Source organism: Gopherus flavomarginatus, chromosome 18 (assembly GCF_025201925.1).
Source record: "Gopherus flavomarginatus isolate rGopFla2 chromosome 18, rGopFla2.mat.asm, whole genome shotgun sequence".
Taxonomy (NCBI): Eukaryota; Metazoa; Chordata; order Testudines; family Testudinidae; genus Gopherus; species Gopherus flavomarginatus.
In genome coordinates, this window is record NC_066634.1 from 17,805,716 (window position 1) to 17,826,667 (window position 20,952).

General features: G+C 43.9%; 1 protein-coding gene across 5 annotated transcripts; it reads right to left on the reverse strand.

Annotated features, from left to right (window-relative positions):
- Nucleotides 1-12,799: 12,799 nt before the first annotated feature.
- Nucleotides 12,800-20,919, reverse strand: LOC127036725 (uncharacterized). Of its 5 annotated transcripts, none has more exons than XR_007770211.1 (3): nt 18,869-20,919; nt 16,341-17,206; nt 12,800-13,142 (listed from the first exon to the last, which is right to left on the reverse strand). XR_007770211.1 is itself a non-coding variant. In XM_050927901.1 (3 exons), exons 1-3 carry the CDS (start codon nt 18,967-18,969, stop codon nt 13,109-13,111), a joined length of 516 nt encoding a protein of 171 aa, XP_050783858.1. In that variant the 5' UTR covers nt 18,970-20,919; the 3' UTR covers nt 12,800-13,108. The 5 variants fall into 5 exon arrangements, 4 of the variants coding, with proteins under 4 accessions (XP_050783858.1, XP_050783855.1, XP_050783856.1 ...); XM_050927901.1 differs by having other exon boundaries at nt 12,800-13,165; nt 16,849-17,206; XM_050927898.1 differs by having other exon boundaries at nt 16,843-17,206; nt 18,869-20,917.
- Nucleotides 20,920-20,952: the final 33 nt, after the last annotated feature.

Genomic DNA, 20,952 nt, shown 5'->3' on the forward strand with positions numbered 1-20,952 from the left:
GCAGGAGCTGGTAGTGTGGCCCTGCTCCGGCTGCAGAGGACAGAAGGGAACATGGCACCCGGGCAGGCCGCTCCTCCTCTGGTTGTCCCTGCCTCTGACTCCTCCTCCTCTTCCCCTCTGCGCCGCCTCCTGCCAGGGGACAGGAGTGGGGAGCAGAGTGGCAGCCCGGGCTGGGCCCAGCTTGTGCCAGGGCCAAGGCAAAGACCAAGGATGAGCGGGGCTGGGATCCAGCAGCAGCCCCAACTCCTGGCCCTGGGAGCGGTGGTGACGGGAGATGAATCGACCTCAGGCCAGATCCGCAGCAAGGTAAGAGTTGGGCCAAGCGGGAGGGTTTTGTTAAAATTAAATGTTAAAATTACACTAGTAGGAAATTGTTTTATTTCACTAACTACAAATCCTCTGTTTTCATTTTTTTAAAAATTTTGAATAGTCAAAACAAAACTGCAAAGTGCAAATGTGTAAAAGCCAAAAAAAAAAAAGCTGGGGGGTGGATGAACAGCCAAAATTTTTTTTGATTGGGGCAGCAAAAAACCTAGAACCGGCCCTGCTCAGTTTTCAGCATTGGGTAGAATGTGCCTCATGAAAATGAGGTTGAAATGAAAGCCCAGGGGGGCTGCAGTCATGACAGCAGGTGCCCAATGCAGCAGGTAGAGAAGGGAACTCACTTCTCTCTTCGTTTATATTGAAAGCATCTGAAAGAGCCCGTTAGAAACAAGTGTAATGGACAAACTCCAACCCTTGGGGAGCAGAGGGCCACTGTAGTTTTGTTGGTTATCTCGACTCCCACACATCTGGAATGCATCACACCTCTAAGAATCTCTTCGATGTCTTCGCCCCTTTTCATCTTGCAAGATTGCAGCAGATCTGAGAAAAAAATGTATCGATCAGATGGTCAGTGAGCACCAGCTGAGTCTAATGCAAACCACATTTGGGTAGACCAGAGTAATGAATGCCCACATACTATGTGTGCTAATGAGAGGTACAGGACGGCCCTGTGCAATGACATCTCCACCCAGTATCCTACTCTCTTCTTTTCCTGCTGTGGAGAGCCCCATTTGGCCAGGAATCTAGCACAGAGTCAGAGCTCCTCAGCTTTCACAAGGTGTGAAACGTGTTCCGGTGAAGCATATTAACAAACAGGTTTAATAGGTTAGCTGTATTGCACAAAAATAGGGTGAGCACTGCTGGGGCATTCACTGTGTTCTGCGTTCCAGAGCCCAACCGGAGCAGCAGGGTGTATGTGACAGGCTTGGCCTATTGCATATAGTTAGTAAACCCAGTTACTTGGGACCCACCATGCCCGTGTCGTTCCCTTGCACTAAAGAGCAAAAGATACAAGAATTGATGATGAGGATGGGATCCTAATCCAGGAACATGGGGGAAGTACATATGCCTCTGGGAGTGAAACTGCAGCCTGCAGCCCCTGGACTCTGAGGGACCTACTCAGCTAGGGGAAAACAAGGCTGTTTGGGGAAAATGAGATCATTTCCAAGCTCAGCAGAGGCCAGGCCCACTGAATTTGAGAGGCTGGAAGTGTCTAGAATGGCATCAGTGATGAGAATATGATGGTTGTTATACTGAGTGTAACAGGCGTTAAAAGCTCTAACTTGCTACGGCGCCCAAGAACCCTGCCTCTCGCCCCACCCTTGAACCTGCAGACAAAACATTCATCGAAATTCTGGAAATTCTATCAAGTTGCCTCTCCTCAAAGCCACTGGGAGCTTCAGAGAATTTCTGCTTTTATACAAGGAGTCAAAAAGAAAATGAAATCATTCCTGAATTTGTAGCTGGACCAAGGAAATTAACAGAGCATTGCGAGTGTGGAGAAGGTTTAAATGATGGATTATGAGACCATAGGGTTGCCAATTTTAACCGGATGTATTCCTAGAGCATTCATCACATGACATAATCTTTAATTAATGATTAATCTTTAACTCCTGGCGACCCCAAGACAATCCTGGAGGGTTGGGAACCCTAAGAGACCGGAGTGCAGCATGGAAAATGAAGCAACCCAAGAATAATTATTGACCGAGGCTGATTTGACCCTAAATTGCGCACTGGAAATTGATGCATCAATGGAGGCACCTACTAAAGATGCCAGGAAGCAGCAACAGGATCTTGTTGTACAACAAATAAAGCAGGCGCTTAAGAAGAAACACAACATGGCAAATGCTCAAAGACTGTGCTTTCCGCGTAGCAAACAGTCTCACAATGCAAATGACTGTTGGTTCAAGGTCACAAGCTGTGGAAACTGCAACTCACTGGGGCAGACACTACAAATGTGGAGGATAGTGCAAAATGCACAATCCCAGGCTCATGAGGGCACTCCAGAGAATTTTAGATTGATCAGTGTCATATGTGTCATCCACGCAGAATGCTGTAGCATCTACAGCTGGCTGGGAAGTTTATGTCAAACTAGTGTTCTCTCAGAAAGTGCCATTTGGACAAAACCAACATTTTGCACAAACTCATTTAGATTTTGATTACGTTTCATTTTGAAAAAAAAATTGGGAAAAAAAATTCAGAACACCCCATTTCAACATTTTCATAATTAATCGTTTTGATTTTTCCTTGTAAAATGACTTTTCCTTTCTAAATTTATTTCATTTTATATTTAAAAAGTTTTTTAAAAGTTCAAAACTGAAAGGAAAGGTTTTGAATTTATCAAAATGAAACATTTTGAGTGATCCAAATTCTGAATGTTATTTTCAGAATTTCATTTAGCAAAAAATGTTGTAAATGTTGCCCCAGTTCATGACAAGGATTTTTTTGTTTTGTTTTGAAATCTCAACATTTTTTCTTAGGATGTAAAATCAATTTTCTGACCAGCCCTAGCAGCCTCTGTATCAATCTGTTTAATTTAGAAGAGAATTAAAAAGTGTTATTGGATTCCCTTGCAAGCAGAAGGAGAAAGACTGAGAATAGCTCTTAACAGACACACTGCTGGGTCTGTGCTCTCCAAGCAGGAGGATCCGAGATGATTTAAGGAGGTGAAGTTGCACGCCACAGCTCACTGTTGCTAAAAACTCACATGAGGAACTCCTTGTGTTACTACAGTGGAGGTAACCCGGGACTGTAGGCGACATCTGCTAAACCTCCCTGTCGTGACACGAGCAGTTCCTGCATCCCTTGGGAGAGGGTGACTCAGAGACCTTCAGATGGCCTGGCAAAGCCTCACATTCTGGCAGGCTTCCAAAACATAACTGATGAACTCCAGCCCCAACCAACTCCCCACGGTTAACTCAGGTTTGATTTTCTTCTGAAAGAGCCAATTAGTGATGCCACCAGCCCGGTTTTCACCCGGACAGTCCTGGTTTTGGCTTGTGTGTCCGGGGGCCACTTAACAAGCCCAAATGTCTGTTTTTTTATCTGGGTGGAAAGAGGCGGAGCAAGGGTGGGGCCTTAAGGGAAGACTCATAGACTCATAGACTCCTAGGTCAGAAGGGACCAATCTGATCATCTAGTCTGACCTCCTGCACAAGGCAGGCCACAGAACCCTACCCATCCAATTTTATAACAACCCCTATCCCAGGACCGAGTTATTGAAATCCTCAAAAATGGTTTGAAGACCTCAAGCTGCAGGGAAACCACCAGCAAGCGACCCGTGCCCCACGCTGCAGGGGAAGGCGAAAAACCTCCAGGGCACCTGCCAATCCGCCCTGGAGGAAAATTCCTTCCCGACCCCAAATATGGCGATCAGCTAAACCCTGAGCATGTGGGCAAGAGTCACCAGCCAGCACCCAAGAAGGAATTCTCTGCAGCAACTCAGTACCCATCGCATCCAACATCTCCCCGCAGACCATTGAGCAGACCTGTCTGGTGGTAATTCAAGATCAATTGCCCAAATTAACGATCCTATCATAACATCCCCTCCATATACTTATCAAGCTTTGTCTTAAAGCCAGGAAAGTCTTTTGCCCCTACTACTTCCCTCGGAAGGCTATTCCAGAACTTCACTCCCCTAATGAAAGGAAAGGTTTTGAATTTATCAAAATGAAACATTTTGAGTGATCCAAATTCTGAGCATTTATCCCGATATTTCACACTCTGTTTTTTTTCCCTCTGCCCGTGCCTCCCCTCCCTACATGTGTCCCGATATTTTGCTCCTCTCATCTGGTCACCCTAACTGTCGTGACTGCATAGTCTGAGAGATAGAAACTCTGCACAATGGTACATAGATAGACTCGGCAGAATTTGAGGGTTTCTTTTAATTTCGATGGATAATATCAATGTTTATTTTTAAGCATTTTTTCCCTATTTTTATCAGTTTAAATTTTCACAGTTGCAGGAGCTTATGGAGGTGTCAGACAATAATTAAACAACAGTAGAGACTGAGATTCAAAAAGTTAAAGCTCTGTAGCCTCTATAACGTAAATCATCAACCTTAGCTACCAAAATATACAAAGTAAATTGCCTCTAATCAAATTCCAACTATTTCTCAAGCCGCATTTTTCTTAGCCTGCTTAGCAGTAAATGTTGATTATTATTGAAGGAAATATTGTTTTGTCGGTCTGTGCGTGCACACAGTGAAACCAAGATTTGTTGACATTCCCTGATTAAAATCTCATCCTTCCAAGCCTACACAAAGACAGCAGCTGAGAGGCAATGGGAACCTACTTACCTGGGACTGTAGCAGATCAACAGCCTCCTTCTTGTGAGTTAATTGGGAGTTTCCAGATTCTCTCTGTGCCTCAGAGGTTATGTCTGTTGCTGGTTTTATTGGAAGGCGGAGCCCAGTCCTGGTGATTAATCAACTCTAGGCCTGTCTCTCCAAATCACAAGAGAGAGGGAGGAACCTCGACCAACATTTACGGGAAATGAGCAGGTGGGAGAGGTGCAGGATACATTGACGTTATCCTGTTGTGACCTTGGCTGTGTTGACCATGAAGGTTCCACAGCCAAATGGGAAAGGAGCAGCAATCTTTAAACTGGGCCACTCAAGGAGGATGCCAGATTGTTAATTGAGGAGAGGTCGTCGTCTGACAGGGTAAATACAGCAGTGATGATGACGATGATGATGATGATGATGATTGATGATGACAATGATAAAAAGATGAAGAACAAAGGCTGGAGAGTTCAATAGGGCTTTTCAGGTCAAAGGATGCCATCGCATTTACAGATGTAACAAACGGAAATAGAAAATATCCACAGCGATAATGTTGTCCAGTAGGGAGTGCAGCCACCTCTGGGGTGACACATGGACACAGGCTCATGAAGAATCATGAATCTAGAACCAGGAGACTTTCTAGAGTCTGCCATGTCTTCCGAGAACTTTCTAGATTATGTCAGGCTCGTAGGGAGCTTTATAAAGCCCACGAGAACTCCAGGAAGGGTCACCAGAGCTGGTGTGTGTGTAAAAGGGAACCTTGAGTTTTTCCATTAGTCATTATAAGGGTTATAATGAATATAAATATAAACATTGAAAATATAGGTATTTTCTTTACTGATCTGATATTAGAAAATTGATGCAGGAGTTATTTCCGAGCCTACATCAACCAACTTACCATAGCCATGGTACATATTCTGAGGCGTCTGAAGTTAATAGAGACAGTCATCTGCTTAGAACCGTCATGGTGGCATCCCAAAAAATGCAATTTATCACTTTGACTGCAAAAACACATACGGTCTCCAAAACCAGAACAAAAGACTGAAGAGAAATGGTTGTGCTTCCTGCATCAGATGAATAACTGACCCATCTGAGACAACATGGGCCACATGGAATGAACTGAATTTTAAAAATTAATCAATAGAACTTTTAGAAACTCCATACGAATCCCTCCTGGGATGCGTAGCCTACAATGTGTTGGCTTTGCTGGGCTCCTTAACTTCTGTGTTTGAGCCCTCTTATCTAACCCTTACAAAAGGATATCAACAATTCTGTTAATCTTTAATTAACTCTAATACTTGCATTCAAACAACAAACATGCAATCAAAACATATAGAAATCCCTGGGGCTCTTACAGCTACCTCTCCAGTTATTCTCACAGGACAACACATTGTTCTGGGTGTTTTGCTGAGCAAAGCATGGCTCTACACTCAACTGGCTGAGGTCTCCTGCTAGCCAGAGTGCCCATAGGAAGGGAGCCCTGCTCCTGGGAATCCCTGCAAGTCCTCGGGATCATGGGTAGAGGAGTCCGGGGCACCCCTGCCAGGGCTGTTTGACAGTAAAGAGATTTGATGTTGAGAGGTGCTGAGATACCATGATGATGGACAACTTACTTGTGTGTCTTACTTCGTGTGTGTGTGTGTGTGTGTTGGGACTGCTGTTCTGGGGTGCAACATGTGTTTCTATTCTGTAGCCCAGGCCACCTGTGCATCCTGCTTTGATGTGACTGTGCCCAAGACACTTGGATTCTTGGGAGGCTCAGATCTCTCTGCTCCATCTAGAGGCAACAGGAGCTGCAGGGATTCAGCACCTCAGGGCTGGTTGTCTCAGAAAAAGAGGCACTTCTTGTGTCCGTGTTGCACCACAGTGTCTGATGGCTGCTCAGCGGCTCCTCACCTTGGAAAATGGGCTTCACAGTCTCTGTCCCATCTGGCATCCTGCTCACAAAGGAATTGGGATGAATGGAGCCTGCAGCTGGGCAGCAGCAGGTTGAGACCATGGGCTGAATGGAGAATTGTTCTCAGAGCCACAGTTCTACCAGAAGAATTGGGCAAAGATGTATCTTAAAGAAAAAACAGCTTTTGAAGAAGCTCTTTGAAAAAGGAGAAATGTTTACTGTCGACGTGTGTTTTTGTGACCAAAAGAAAAAAATGAAATGAGAAAATTCATTTCCTTTCAGAAAAAATTGTTCTTGCTTGGAGGTAAGAGAGTGTTTGTTTTTCTGTTTGGCTTTCGGTTTCTTCTGCCCTTCTGCTTTCTGACTTCTTCCCATGGGAAAGTGTGAAAATACTTTTTTTTTAAATTTTACTTTCTCTCAGTTCTTTACATTTTTCTTCCTTTTTTTTCTCTTCACTGGAAAAGGCAGGAAAATTAAAAAAAAAAGTGAGAGAAAGAGGAAGAATCCTCTCCCAAAAAAAGAAATTAAACAAATTTAAAATGAAACAAAACTTTATTTTCATTTTACTGTTATTTTCCTCACCTCTTGAGCACTGCTGTACACATAAAAAGAAGGCAGGAGTTTAAGCTTAGCAACAAAGTTAATATTTTGTTCCTTAGAAACTATATTACAAGATTGACATTTGGATTTTGCAAGGTTAAAATAATTAGTTTTACTGAACTTGTTTATAGTAAAAAAAAATTTAACTTAAGTTTAGCATTTTGGTAATTCCTTTGGTGCTCTTTTTTTTAAGTTTCTTCCTTGTTGAGATTAATTTGATTTGTAAGATTTTAAAAGTGAGTCTTGTAGCAGGTTTTTTTTTTCTTCCTGCACCTGATTTTGATGTATTGTGTTTTTACCACTGTGACTTGCTAGTACAGCAGACTACTTACACTTAAAGAGTAGTGTCCATCACCATCCCCCCTCTTTTGCACATTTGGTTTTGCAAAAGAATTGACATGTTTGGGGTTTTTTTTAGACCAAAGGAAGAGGTAGAGAAAAAGAAACATTTAGATACAGATAGTTATGAATAAGACACATTTATACTTGAAATATAGCTAGCCAAATTAACAGTTATTTTAGTCTTCTAAGTGACAAATTATTTAACATAGTATAATGTTACATAAAAAAAAGTCCCTTTTTCATATCAGGTGGTGATTTTCACTCAGATAATTCAAGTACAGGAAATGAGTATGTAACACACACACAGTAGATTTAACATAATTCATAGTTTTAAGAAGCATGTACATTTAATCAACAGAACAAGGTTAGCCATTACATAATAAATTTTCACCGAGATTTAACAGCGCACAATACAATTGCACATTTTAAAAAATACACTACAAGATAATTACAACCCTAAAGTAAGTTCCTTTTAGAATACAGCAGAATTGTTTTAGTAGCTGGTAATTGCTAAATTAGTCTTAATACACAAAAATCCAACGTTAAAGTGGTCTCTAAGTAAAAATAAATGACTGAATTTAGACACAGATACATAATAATGAGGTCAAGTATCAGAAGGGTAGCCGTGTTAGTCTGGATCTGTAAAAGCAGCAGAGAATCCTGTGGCGCCTTATAGACTAACAGACGTTTTGGAGCATGAGCTTTCTTGGGGGGTGAATACCCACTTCTTCAGAAGTGGGTATTCACCCACGAAAGCTCATGCTCCAAAACGTCTGTTAGTCTATAAGGTGCCACAGGATTCTCTGCTGCTTTTATAATAATGAGGTGTTAGATTGAAAGAGAAAAAGCAAAGCATTTTAATACACTACATACAGCAGTACAATATTTCAGTTGTTTTCATAAGAGGTTACCTGTCCACATTTTGCATAATTTGTGGAAGGTTCCTGCTTTACCACAGCTGTTTGTTTCATAACTCTCTCAACTTCTCTTTGACCTTGTAACACCCTACTGGGTTTTCCGAGTTTGCTGTAGCTGAAATTTTTACTGATCTTATCTCTTGTGTTTTATAAACTGCAAGAGGAAGCTTTTTTTGTTTTTAGAACCATCAAGCAGCTGCTTGAATGCTTTTGTTTTCTTTTCCTGTTTAGTTTTGTCCTCTGCCTCTGAGTTACACAAAGAACAAGCAGAACCCCAGAAGCATTTCTTCGACTTTGTGTCCCATGCAAATAAAATGCTCCTCTGGTCAATTATATATTTATAAAGGACTTCATCATCCCACTCTCACTGGCCAAATTTATTTCTATTTCTTTACAATCAGGTGTTCTGGTACTTCCCATTTCTTAGCATTCCACTATCAGTATGGTTTTGAATCTCATCTATTTCTTATGTATATATATTTCCCCCAAAAGTGCCTGCTGACAGATGTGCTGGGTGTGTTGCAAGATCCACTTATATCTATAAGCAGCTATAATAAACCTGCTTTGCCACTGCTTTACTTGTGTTTTGTGATTTCACATTATCAGCCCAACCTGCTCTGCCTTTTTATTGTTTTCCCCCTTTTTGCAATGTGTTTATAATGTCATGGTACATGGTATGTACCAGTAACGTAGGAGAGAAGTCCTGGAGGCCAAATTTAGGCTGCTAGGTGAGAGATTAAAGTCCAGGATCTCTGTGGGAGCATTCTCTGAAATGCTCCCAGTTCCACGCGCAGGGCCAGTTAGACGGGCAGATCTGCAGGGTATCAAAGCGTGGATGAGACAAGGGCATAGGGAGGAGGGATTGAGGTTTATTAGGAACTGGGTAACCTTTTGGAATAGAAGGAACCTGTACAGGAAGGATGGGCTCTACCTAAACCAAAGTGGAACAAGACTCTCGGTATGTAAAATTTAAAAGGTCATAAAAGAGCTTTTACACTAAGGGCTAGGGGAAAGCAGACAGGTGCAGAGAAGCACATATTTTGCACAGAGACATCCCTTAGGGGAGGATTTATTAATGGGGACTCTCTGTATCCCAGTAAAGAGGAGAAGATAGAAGTTGACAAAGTACCGACAGGAACTGAAGAAAAACAAGTCAAATGAAGAAGAGTCCCATCCCATTACAGCACGGGAAGGCAGACAACTAAATATTGACAAATGTTATAAGTGCTTGGTTACAAATTCTAGAAGTTTAAATACTAGGATGGGTGAACTTGAGTGCCTGGTATGAAATGAGGATACTGGCACAATAGGCATCACAAAAATTTGGTGGAATGATGATAGTGAATGGCACATAGTAATATCAGTGTACAAAATACGTAGAAATGACAGAGTAGGTCGCCCTGGTGGGGGAATGACACTCACTATACATGAAGAAAGCATAGAGTTAAATATAGTAAAAATATTAAATGAATTGAACAGTAACATAGAATCTATGGAGAGAAATTCCATTCTTGGTAAGAGAATAGCGATTGGAATCTACTACCAACCACCTGACCAGGATGGTTACGGTGACCGTGAAAAGCTCAGGGAGATTAGAGAGGCTGCAAAAGCAGGAAACCCAATAATAATGGGGGATATCAACTATCTCCATACCGATAGGGGGAAGGAATAGCTCAGTGGTTTGAGCATTGGCCTGCTAAACCCAGGGCTGTGAGTTCAGTCCTGCAGGGGGCCATTTAGGGAACTAGGGTAAAAATCTGCTTTCAGCAGGGGGTTAAACTAAATGATCTCCTCAGGTCCCTTCTAACCTTGATGTTCTTTGACTGGGTATATGTCACCTCAGGACAGGATACAGGGATAAAATTTCTTGGCATCATTAATGACTGCTTCTTGGAGCAATTAGTCCTGGATCTCACAAGGAGAGAGGCAATTCTTGATTTAGTGCTAAGTAGAGCACAGGATCTGGTCCAAGAGGTCACTATATCACTCAGTAATAGCAACCATAATACAATTAAATTTAACATACCTGTAGAAGGGGGAAATATAAAAGGATCCCATACTAGTAGCATTTAACTTCAAAAAGGGGAACTCCACAAAAATGAGGAAACTAGTTAAATGGAAATTAAAAGGGACAATCACAAGGGACAAACACCTGCAGACTATTTTAAAATGCCATAATAGAGGCTCAACAATGTGTATACTCCAAATAAAAAAATACAAAAAGAGGACCAAAAAAAATGCCACCAGGAGTAAACAACTATGTACAAGAAATGGTTAGAGGCAAAAAGACATCCTTCAAAAATTGGACGTCAAATCCTACTGAGAAAAACAGAAAGGAGCATAAACTCTGGCAAGTCAAGTGTAAGAGTATAATTAGGAAGGCCAAAAAAAGAATGTGTAGGGCAACCAGCTAAAGACACAAAAACTAAGAACAATTTTTTTGTTAAGTACATCAGAAGCAGGAAACCTGCAAACAATCAGTGGGGCCACTGGATGGTGGAGGTGCTAAAGGAGCAATCAAGGAAGAAAAAGTCCATTGCAATGAAGCTAAATGATTTTTTTTATTTTTTTGCACTGGTCGTCACTGCAGAGGATGTGAGAGAGATTCCAACACTTCAGCCATTCTTTTTAGGTGACAGATCTCTGGAACTGTCCCAGAATGCTGAAGGAACTCAAATATGAAATTCCAGAACTACTAAATATGGTATGTAACCTGCCCCTTAAATCAGCCTCTGTCCAGATGGGTAGCTAATGTAACACCTACCTTTTAAAATGGCTCCAGAGGTGATCCTGGCAATTACGGGCCAGTAAGCCTAATTTGAGTACCAAACAATGTGATTGGAAACTATAGTAAAGAACAAAATTGTCACACACATAGATAAACACAATATGTTGGGGAAGAATCAACTCAACTTTTAAAGGGCAATCATGCCTCACCAATCTATTAGAATTCTTTGAGGGGGCCTACAAACATGTAGACAAGGGTGATCCAATGGGTACAGTCTACTAGAACTGTTAGAAAGCCTTTGACAAAGTGACTCAACAAAAACTCTTAAACAAAGTAACAGAAATATCCTCTCATGGGCAGGTAACTGGTTAAAAGATACGAAACAAAGGGTAGGAGCTTCAGCCCCGAGTGGTGGGGCTCAGATTATAGGACCCCCGGGGCTAAAGCCCTTGGACTGCGGCCCCTCTACATGGGGCAATGGGCTCAGGCATTGGGCCCCCCTCCACCCTGGGCTGTGGGGCCTGGGCTTTGGCCCCCTGCTAGGAATGGCAGGGCTCAGGTGGGTTCAGGGTTTGGTCCCCGCTCTTGGGGTCATGTAGTAATTTTTGTTATCAGAAGGGGGTCATGGTGCAATGAAGTTTGAGAAACCCTGATCTAGACAAAGGGGTGAAAGTGAGTTGGTAAAGTTTGCAGTTGATACTAAATTATTCGAGATAGTTAAATCTTGGGAGGGATAGCTCAGTGGTCTGAGCATTGGCCTCCTAAACCCAGGGTTGTGAGCTCAATCCTTGAGGGGACCATTTAGGGATCTGGGGCAAAAATCTATCTGGGGATTGGTCCTGCTTTGAGAAGGGGATTGGACTAGATGACCTCCTGAGGTCCCTTTCAACCCTGTTGTTCTAAATCCAAAGCGGACTGCAAAGAGTTGCAAAGGAATCTCACAAAACTGAGTGACTAGGCAAACATAATTCAGTGTTGATAAGTGAAAAGTAATGCACACTGGAAAGCATAATCCCACATATACAAAAAAAAGGTGGGGTCTAAATTAGCTGTTACCACTCAAAAAAGAGATCTTAGAGTCCTCCTGGATAATTCTCTGAAAGCATCCGCTTAGTGTGCAGCTGCAATCAAAAATGGTAACAAAATGTTGGGAATCATTACAAAGGGATAGATAATAAGATAGAAAATATCACATTGCCTCTCTATAAATCCATGGTACACCCACAGCTTGAATACTGCGTGCAGAGGTGGCCGTCCCATCACAGAAAACATAAGTTGGAAATGGGAAAGGGCAACAAAAATGATTAGGGATATGGAACAGCTTCAGTGAAAGGAAAAGAGACAACGGAGGATATACCCAGGATAAAAAGAAAAGAGACAATGGGGTGGGAGGGGGGATTGTGACATACCTAGGATACAATCTGGACTGATGAACTGCTGTGTCTCCTCACCTCTCTAACCTACAGTAGCCTTTTACACTGCTATTGTGTGAGTGCTGCAGCCAACCACTCATGAATTGCACTGCGCAGGGACACAAGGAAACTCCCAGTCCCAAACTTTTCCCAGGTATGTGCATCTTGTACTGCCGCGCACTCTCCTGGACAATACATGCTCATAGAAAGTCCGGCATTTATTAATAGAAAATGATATGCACAAATCCTGTTATCCCAAATGGAGTTTCCCCAAACCCTTCAATGCAAACACGCTGGTTTAGATTAAACAATAAAACAAGTTTATTAGCTGCGAAAGGATAGCCTTTAAGTGAACACAAGTAATGAGACACAAGTCAGAATTGGTTACAAAAAAAATAAAAGTAAAATGCAACTAATGCCTAACTTAACAAACTCGAATGAATTCAAAGCAAGCACTCTCACCACATGTTCCAGCAGTTCTACTGACTGAATTTTCAGTTAAGATCCCTCCCTTGGTCAAATGCTGCTCCCTTTGTTCTCCAGGTGTCCTGGGTGCCGTGGGCAGAGAGAAAAGGAGGAATGATCTGGGCCATCTGCCCTTCCTTCTTATTGTCCTTTCTCTTCTTTGAAGCATCTCCAGCTGAGGTTCAGGAGACAAAAAGACTGTGTGGATGGAAATGCCAAGCTATTTATTTCTAAGATGTAGAATTTTTTGGCTGCTTCCAAGACTTGGAATATTTCTTATTAACACCACGCAATGGAATCTTATAACTTTACATAAAATGTTGCTACTCGCATTTTATCAGGACAATCATGGGTGGTAGGTATCATAGGCAGGGGAATGCTGTGCCTCCCTAAACAGCCTGGCATGGCCCCACCTATGCTCCACTCCCAAGCTCCCTCCTGCCTGCTGTTCCCTTCCGTGGCAGGCTGGGGTCTGCAGTGCACACAAGACCCCCTGGGCTAAGGCCATACCACACCATGCCGCCCATCCTCCCGGTGCTGGGACCATGGTGTCTGCCCAGGGCTCCAGGGCTGGGAGTGCTCTAGTCGCATCGCCTGCCCTGCACTGGGGCTGGGGATGCTCCATCCGGGCCGCCTACCTGGAACTGGGGGTGCATGGGAGGGCTGGGGCGGTGTGCTCCAGACTCCAGCAAAGGAGGGGGGCAGAAGGGTGGGGCCTCAGACAGAGGGGGAGGGGCTGGGGGCTAGCCTCCCGCAACATCATATTCACCCATGAGGAAAAATATTGACCAGTGAGTTATGAGTTTTCAAATTTTGTACAAAGATTATTACAGTGTGAAAGGTGAGAATACAGAGTACAGACTGCCACTGGAGTATCAAAGAGGTCTATAAAACCATGAATGGTGCAGAGAAAGCAAACAGGGAAGTAAAAGCAGCAAAGAGTTCTGTGGCATCTTATAGACTAACAGATGTTTTGGAGCATGAGCTTTCGTGGGTGAATACCCACTTCGTCAGATGCATGTAGTGGAAATTTCCAGGGGCAGGTATATATATGCAGGCAAGCTAGAGATAATGAGGTAGTTCAATCAGGGAGGATGAGACCCTGTTCTAGCAGTTGAGGTGTGAAAACCAAGGGAGGAGAAACTGGTTCTGTAATTGGCAAGCCATTCACAGTCTTTGTTCAATCCTGAGCTGATGGTGTCAAATTTGCAGATGAACTGAAGCTCAGCAGTTTCTCTTTGAAGTCTGGTCCTGAAGTTGGTTTTCACACCTCAGCTGCTAGAACAGGGCCTCATTCTCCCTGATTGAACTACCTCATTATCTCTAGCTTGCCTGCATATATGTACCTGCCCCTGGAAATTTCTACTACATGCATCTGACGAAGTGGGTATTCACCCACAAAAGCTCATGCTCCAAAACGTCTGTTAGTCTATAAGGTGCCACAGGACTCTTTGCTGCTTTTACAGATCCAGACTAACACGGCTATCCCTCTGATACTAAACAGGGAAGTGTTATTTGTCAAATTGGGAAGAGTTATCTTTTTCCTAACACAAGAACTAGGGGTCACCCAATGAAATTAATAGGCAGCAGGTTTAAAATAAACAAAAGGAAATATTTCTTCACACAACATACACACAACCAGTGAAACTCATTGCCAGGCAATGTTGTGAAGGCCAAAATTATAATGGGGTTCAAGAAAGAATTACATAAGTTCATGGAGGATAAATGGCTACTGTGGCATTATACCCCTTATTCTTAATAGCAATATTGTTATGATATGATTATGGCATAAGTATAATGTATTTTATGCAAGGTAGGTCATGTAAGATATAATTGAAAATGTTATAATTCACTGAATATAATTATCCTATTTGCATGCATGTATCATTGTGGTATCTAAAGTTAGGACTTGTCTATGCATCTATTACAAATGTGTTTACACCTGGGGAATGCTCACTAGACAGAATGAAATCAATCAATCTAGATAGCTAACTGGAAAGGGCCATTAGCAAGAACGGGTCTTAGAAGAAGCTAATCTTCCACCAGGAGCCTTCCCAAGGATGCTACAAACAGCCTCTGACTCGTGGCTGCTTTTACATGACCAGGTCACCTTGTACAGGACTCCATCTTGGAATACCAGTGTTTTTCCAGTCACTGGCATGGGAATTAAACTGGGAGACAAAGGGTTCCCGCCATATGCAAAAACTATTTAAGGCAGAGGAGTGACATCATCATGGTTCTTCACTGACTCCTTGCCCAAAGGAAATGCTTGGAAACACCTGAGAAACAAGGACTGAACTGAGGGAGAAGTGTTGGACTCAGGCTAGAGACATTTCTGGCCTGTGAGAGAACTATCTGCGGTTTTAAGCTGCAAGCAAGTGCAGCTTGCCCTCAAGAATCTCTACAAACTGCCTAAATCAACAATTAGGGTGAAAATTTGCTACTTATATCCCATCTTTTTAGTTTATTAAGCTTAGACTGTGTTTTTGTGTATTTGCTACGTAATCTGCTTTGATCTGTTTGCTATCCCTTATAATCACTTCAAATCTATCTTTTGTTGTCAATAAACGTATTTTGTTTTGTCTAAAACCAGTGTGTGGAAATCATAACCGGAAGCGGAAAGCTGTGTATATTCCTCTGCACATTGAAGAAGGGGATGAATTTCATGAGCTTACTCTGTACAGTTCCCTGTGCAGCGCAAGACAGTATAATTTTGGGTTTACCCTCCAGAGGGGAGTGTTCGCCTGAGTGCTGGGCAGTTCCTTAGCTTAAGCCTTCCCATGCAGAGCTGATCTCAGTGTCTGTGTATTGCTGCAGCTGGGTGTGTCCCTACTTGTGTGTGTGCTGGAAGGGACTTGGGGGCCTGTCTCAGCAGAACAGTGTAAGGGAGCCCAGGCTGGTGGATCAGGCAGGCTCAGTGGTACCCCAGTTCCAGGTTGCACCCTGGGGGGAACCCATCATACCTACTAGTCAAGATGGTCAGGGACACAACCCCATGCTCCGGGTATCCCTAAACCTCTGACTGCCAAAAGCTGGGACTGGACAACAGGGGATGAATCACTCAAAACTGCCCTGTTCTGTTCATTCCCTCTGAAGCATCTTGCACTGGGCTAGATGGACCATTGGGCAGATCCAGTATGGCCATTCTTATGTTATGATCTTATTGACTTATCTCTTTCTTTCGGTTTCCATTACAATGTATAACTTTTATTTAAGTTGCTTAGCCAATTCTATTTTACCTAGCAAGCACACATGCAATTAAAAACAACCTTATACAGCTATACCACAAGGCCATGCTCTTAAACATATTTCCACTTACAAGAAGTTTAGCTCTTATTTGCTAATAATTCTATGTTATCTTTTTTAGCATTACTTTTTGCAAAGCTTTCTGGGAGTTTTATCACCATGATAAATGCTTAAACATCAGGTCTTCATATGCCAACACCTGTTATTTCTGAGGTTAAAAAATAAGTAAGAAACAAAAGTTTTTTATAAAATGATGACAAAACCCTGGATGCCTGGATACTGCCCAGCTTGGGTAGAAAGACATGCCCTAGTCACTAAAAATAGCAGTATGGACACTGTGGCATGGGGGTCAGGAGGTCAGGTGAGAGTACACTTAGGTGACTAGCTCCTCCCACCACCCACACCACTCTGGCCATTTTTAGTGACTAACTCAAGCCAACCTAGCACATCACTGTCTACTCAAGCTGGGAGAAAGAGAGTCACTATTTCCCACCAGCAGCCCCCTTGTCTGGCACATTGGGGCATTTCCATGGGCTTGGGTCAGCTGGCTTGGCAGTGTAGGGCGGGCAGGGATCTTTTTGCTCAATCTGCACTTGAATAACGGACTTATCTTTGCTGGACATGCTGGCCTTCACCTGGATCTCCTCATTGATCACCTCCAGTTGGCCATCCGTGACCTCGAGCTTCACTTTCTGGTAGGACTTGCATATATAGGGAGGGCCGTTGCTGTACATATAGTTGTAGAGGTGCTCCATGCTGTGGAAGTGCTTCCTGCCAGTGAAGATCTGGATGGCAAACTCAGAGGTGTAGAGTACGCGGTCGAAGGGGTTGGAGAACATGATGGCCAGGGTGAAGACGTCGGACTCGTAGCTCAGCACCCCGACACTCCCACGGGCTGTGTAGCTTGTTTTCACAAACACGCTGCACCCCGAAGAGCCAGGGGGGATGCGGGGCAGAGGCTCTATCATGGCCCGGCCACTGAAACAGTAAGTCCTAGAGGAAAACACCATGGGGTTCCTCATTACACAACATCTCGAACAATAATTAATAACTCCATCCCAGCAGCAGGGGAATCCTGACCCTAGGGGCTGGGGTGGGTCACAGCCCAGCCGCTCTTCTGCAGGGAGGACACACAGGTAGCTGGACAAGAGAGCACAACCCCACCTCAGCCAACCCCCAGGGCAGAGGTGTCTTTCCTGCATGACCAAGGCACAAGGTAGTGGAGATAAGGTAAGCAGGCAGGGCTGGCCCCCACTCTGTGACCTGACCTGGGTTCTGCCTCCCTCTCTGCCCTGCTCCCTGCTCACACAGCTGCAGCCTGCCAGATGGGAGTGCCTGCTACAGAGCCTGGACTGAGGTCCTGGAGCCCAACAGCTTCCTGCAGGCTCCGGGATTGGGCAAGGGTGGAGCCCTCCAGCCTCGGAGATAGCAGCAGCCAGGCTGGATCTAAGGCAGGGGAAGAAGCCACAGCTGATCCTCTGGGGCTGAACATGACAGAGCTGGGCATGGGAGTCACTGGCTGTCACAGTTTTGTAGGGGGTCTCATCTGGGCTGGGTGTGTCATGATCTGTCAAGGGGAATTTAATATGGTTGAGGTGGGGGCTGGTTGGTGGAGTGACCTTCCTGTCAAAATTCCCCTCGGGGTTTTGATTTTGAATTTGTTTGTTATCACACAGTTTTGTTGCTAATGTGGATGAAATCTAGCTGGGGCTTGTAGACTTTTTTTTAATCAGATCTGTACTGGGTATCTAACAGAAGCTTTCTGTGTTATTTGATGTACAGACCAATGGGTTAATAAAAAAAAAAACCTTTGTTTCAATAAATATATTGGGCTACTTTGGGGCTAGTGTTTAAATGACTTTGGACTTTTAATGCAGTAGAAATCTGGCAACGCTGAAAGCGTTACATAGTCCTGCACATTATGTTATTAACTAAAGGGTTCAGAGCCATGCACAGACAGACACACACATCATACGGCTGTGTATGAGTGTGTGAGTACACGTGTACAAGTGTGTACATGTTTGTGTGACTATGTGTGAGTGTATACATGTGCACTCACAGACACATCCATATACGTATACATGTACATGACAGACACATACATACATCTATGTGGAGGTGGTATCAATGTGAAATAAATACACTGAACACCTTTATATTACATCATAGGCCTATCGCCATGTCACCTGCCCCCAGTCCATCTCCCTGGGACTTATTCAGACTTTCCTACCTCCCAAGAGGTTTCCAGCAGCCGTTTCCTCTCAAATCCCCTCCCGCCCACACAAAAGTGTGATTTCCCTCTAAACTCCCCTAATCCTAGTCCAGGACACATTACATAAAATGTCCTGACTGGAAGGTCCATTACAATCTTGTGCCTCTGCAGGGCTAGAAACAGCAAATTCAGCCCAGAGGGCAGCAGGATTTGCAGTGACCCAAAGGAACATATATCACTCATCCAATATGTAGGGGAGAGAGAGAGAGAGAGAGAGAGAGGAGGTATAGATAGATAGATAGATAGATGGGGTGTATGGAGACGGATAGACAGACAGATATTCAGTAGCAGACACATACCCCACACCCTGGCACATCTGTATAGATACCAGCTGTAGGCTGACTTGGGAAGCCACATGGATGGGGCTATGGGAACCTGCTCACCTGGGGTACTCGAGGGTCACATCTCTGGTGTTGTTGGTTATCTGGATGCCCACACACCGGCCTGCACCCATGGGTGCAATCAGCTCTCCAACGTTAATCATCTTGCAGCAATGAGGGATCGTTCAGCAGCAGCTCCTGCAGAGCACCACCAGCCCCTCTCTGGGCAGAGACAACTCACTGCCCTCCCAGGCCCCAGCCAAACCTTCAGGACCAGCACCAGCAGTGTGTGCTTCTTGCTAGCTGAGGTGCAGCGCACACTTTGTCTGTGGAGCAGGGTCTATAAACGACAGTGGCAGGATGTGAAAATCTCTAGTCATCAGGCTTTCTGCAAAAGGAAGCCCGGTCTAACCAAGGAGGGGGAGGGTCCTCATATTCGAGAAATGGAAATTGTTTTCTGGCAATCCACTTCTCCTGCTCCTTACACCACCCATATAGTGCAGGATGGGAGCCCGGGCATCTCTGCAGGCAGCTCAATAGGCAGCTACAGGCACAAAGCAAACCTGGTCCTGGACAGACATAGAGAAAGGGATGGTGAATATGTTCATGCTATTATCGAAATCAATGTGGCAGCTACACCTGGGTCCTGTGTGCAGAAAAGGAGAAAAATGATGCAGGAAACAGAAAAACTTACGTACAAAAGGGGCTTGGAAAGACAGGGGTAGTCCTTGCTGGATCCATAGGCATAACTAGCAGTGTGAACCAGAGGCTGTGAACCAGAGTAGGTCTGGCCTTGGCAGAATAGCAACACACCAGGTATTGGCTAACCACGTAAGCCTGTTCCTGACTGAGGTGTATGGTACAGGAACGCCCAGAGTTCTCAAGTAACTACGTACATGGACCCCTCTTTCAGAGATGGTACAGGAATGCACCCACCCTTCATAAAATAAGGATGGGATGACAGGACAATGGATGGGGATGTTTGTTTGAACTCACTGGTACAAGGTGGAGGGTTGGTAACTAGCCACGTCTGGCATGGAACACGTAACTTGTTTGTATCAAGGGTAGAAAAAGAGAAGTCATAGGTGGGGCATCTTTGGTCAGCCAAGCGGGCAGCATACTGGTGCACTGACTGGGGCATGGGTCACTTGCAGGTTTAAACGAGTGTAAATGGTGGATTCCCTGTAACTTGAAGTCTTTAATTCATGATATGAGGACTTCAGTAACTCAGCCAGAGGTTAGGGGTCTGGTACAGGAGTGAATGGGTGAGGTTCTGTAGCCTGTGATATGCAGAAGGTCAGAGATGATCATGATGGTCCCCTCTGGCCTTAAAGCCTATGAGGCTACGAAACCGAACTGGTACCATTGTCGTGGGCATACATGTGTTCAGGTACCTGTAACCGTGAAGCAAGGGCACTAGGACCGTACTTCGTCGACAATAAACCTTTGCTACCAAACCGAGCCTGTGGTCTCTCTTAATGAATCACATCAAGGTCTGCTGACTTAGTAGGCTGCTCTCTGCTTGTGCAGCTGACACTGGAGCTCCACGAACAGCAGCACAGAGCAGCTGTAAGAGCTTATCTCATTGACTTTTCTCACTGGAAACTCCCCACTAGGATAGAGTCAGACAGAGGAACACATTTTACTGGCCAAGTGTTCCAAAGATGTTTACAGATGTTGGGAATGCAACAAAAATTGTACATTCCATACAGACCTCAATCATTAGGGATGCTAGAGAGAAGAAATTGCACCATCAAACTAATGCCCAGAAACTGGTAGATGGTAGCGGATGCAATTGAAATACTCTGATTCCACTCATTTTAATGGCATTCAGGGAAACTCTTGCTGCCTCCAGAGATCATATACCCTTTGAGGTTATGACTGAGCAAACCATGTGAATTTCAAAGCATCTTCTGTGGCATACCAGTGGCACATAGATAGAGGGAGTCAAATTGGAAACTTATCTGCAAGCCTTACAAAAACATTTGAATCAGGTTCTCTTGCAGGTAGCTGTTAAATTGGGAAAATCCAAATGGAAGGTAAAAGGTTATTTTAATAAAGATCAAAGAGAGAATGCTTGGAAAATTGGAGATCAGGTGGTCATACGCTGTACCAGAACACAATTTATGTACACTTCAAACCGAACA

Bases quoted from the DNA above. Each gene is read 5' to 3' on its own strand.
- LOC127036725 (XM_050927898.1), bottom strand. From the start codon at position 18,969: ATGATTAACGTTGGAGAGCTGATTGCACCCATGGGTGCAGGCCGGTGT. The intron at 17,207-18,868 runs GTGAGCAGGTTC...GTTTTCCTCTAG, and splicing joins GTGACCCTCGAGTACCCCAG to GACTTACTGTTTCAGTGGCC. The intron at 13,143-16,842 runs GCCAGCATGTCC...CCTGAACCTCAG, and splicing joins ATGAGGAGATCCAGGTGAAG to CTGGAGATGCTTCAAAGAAG.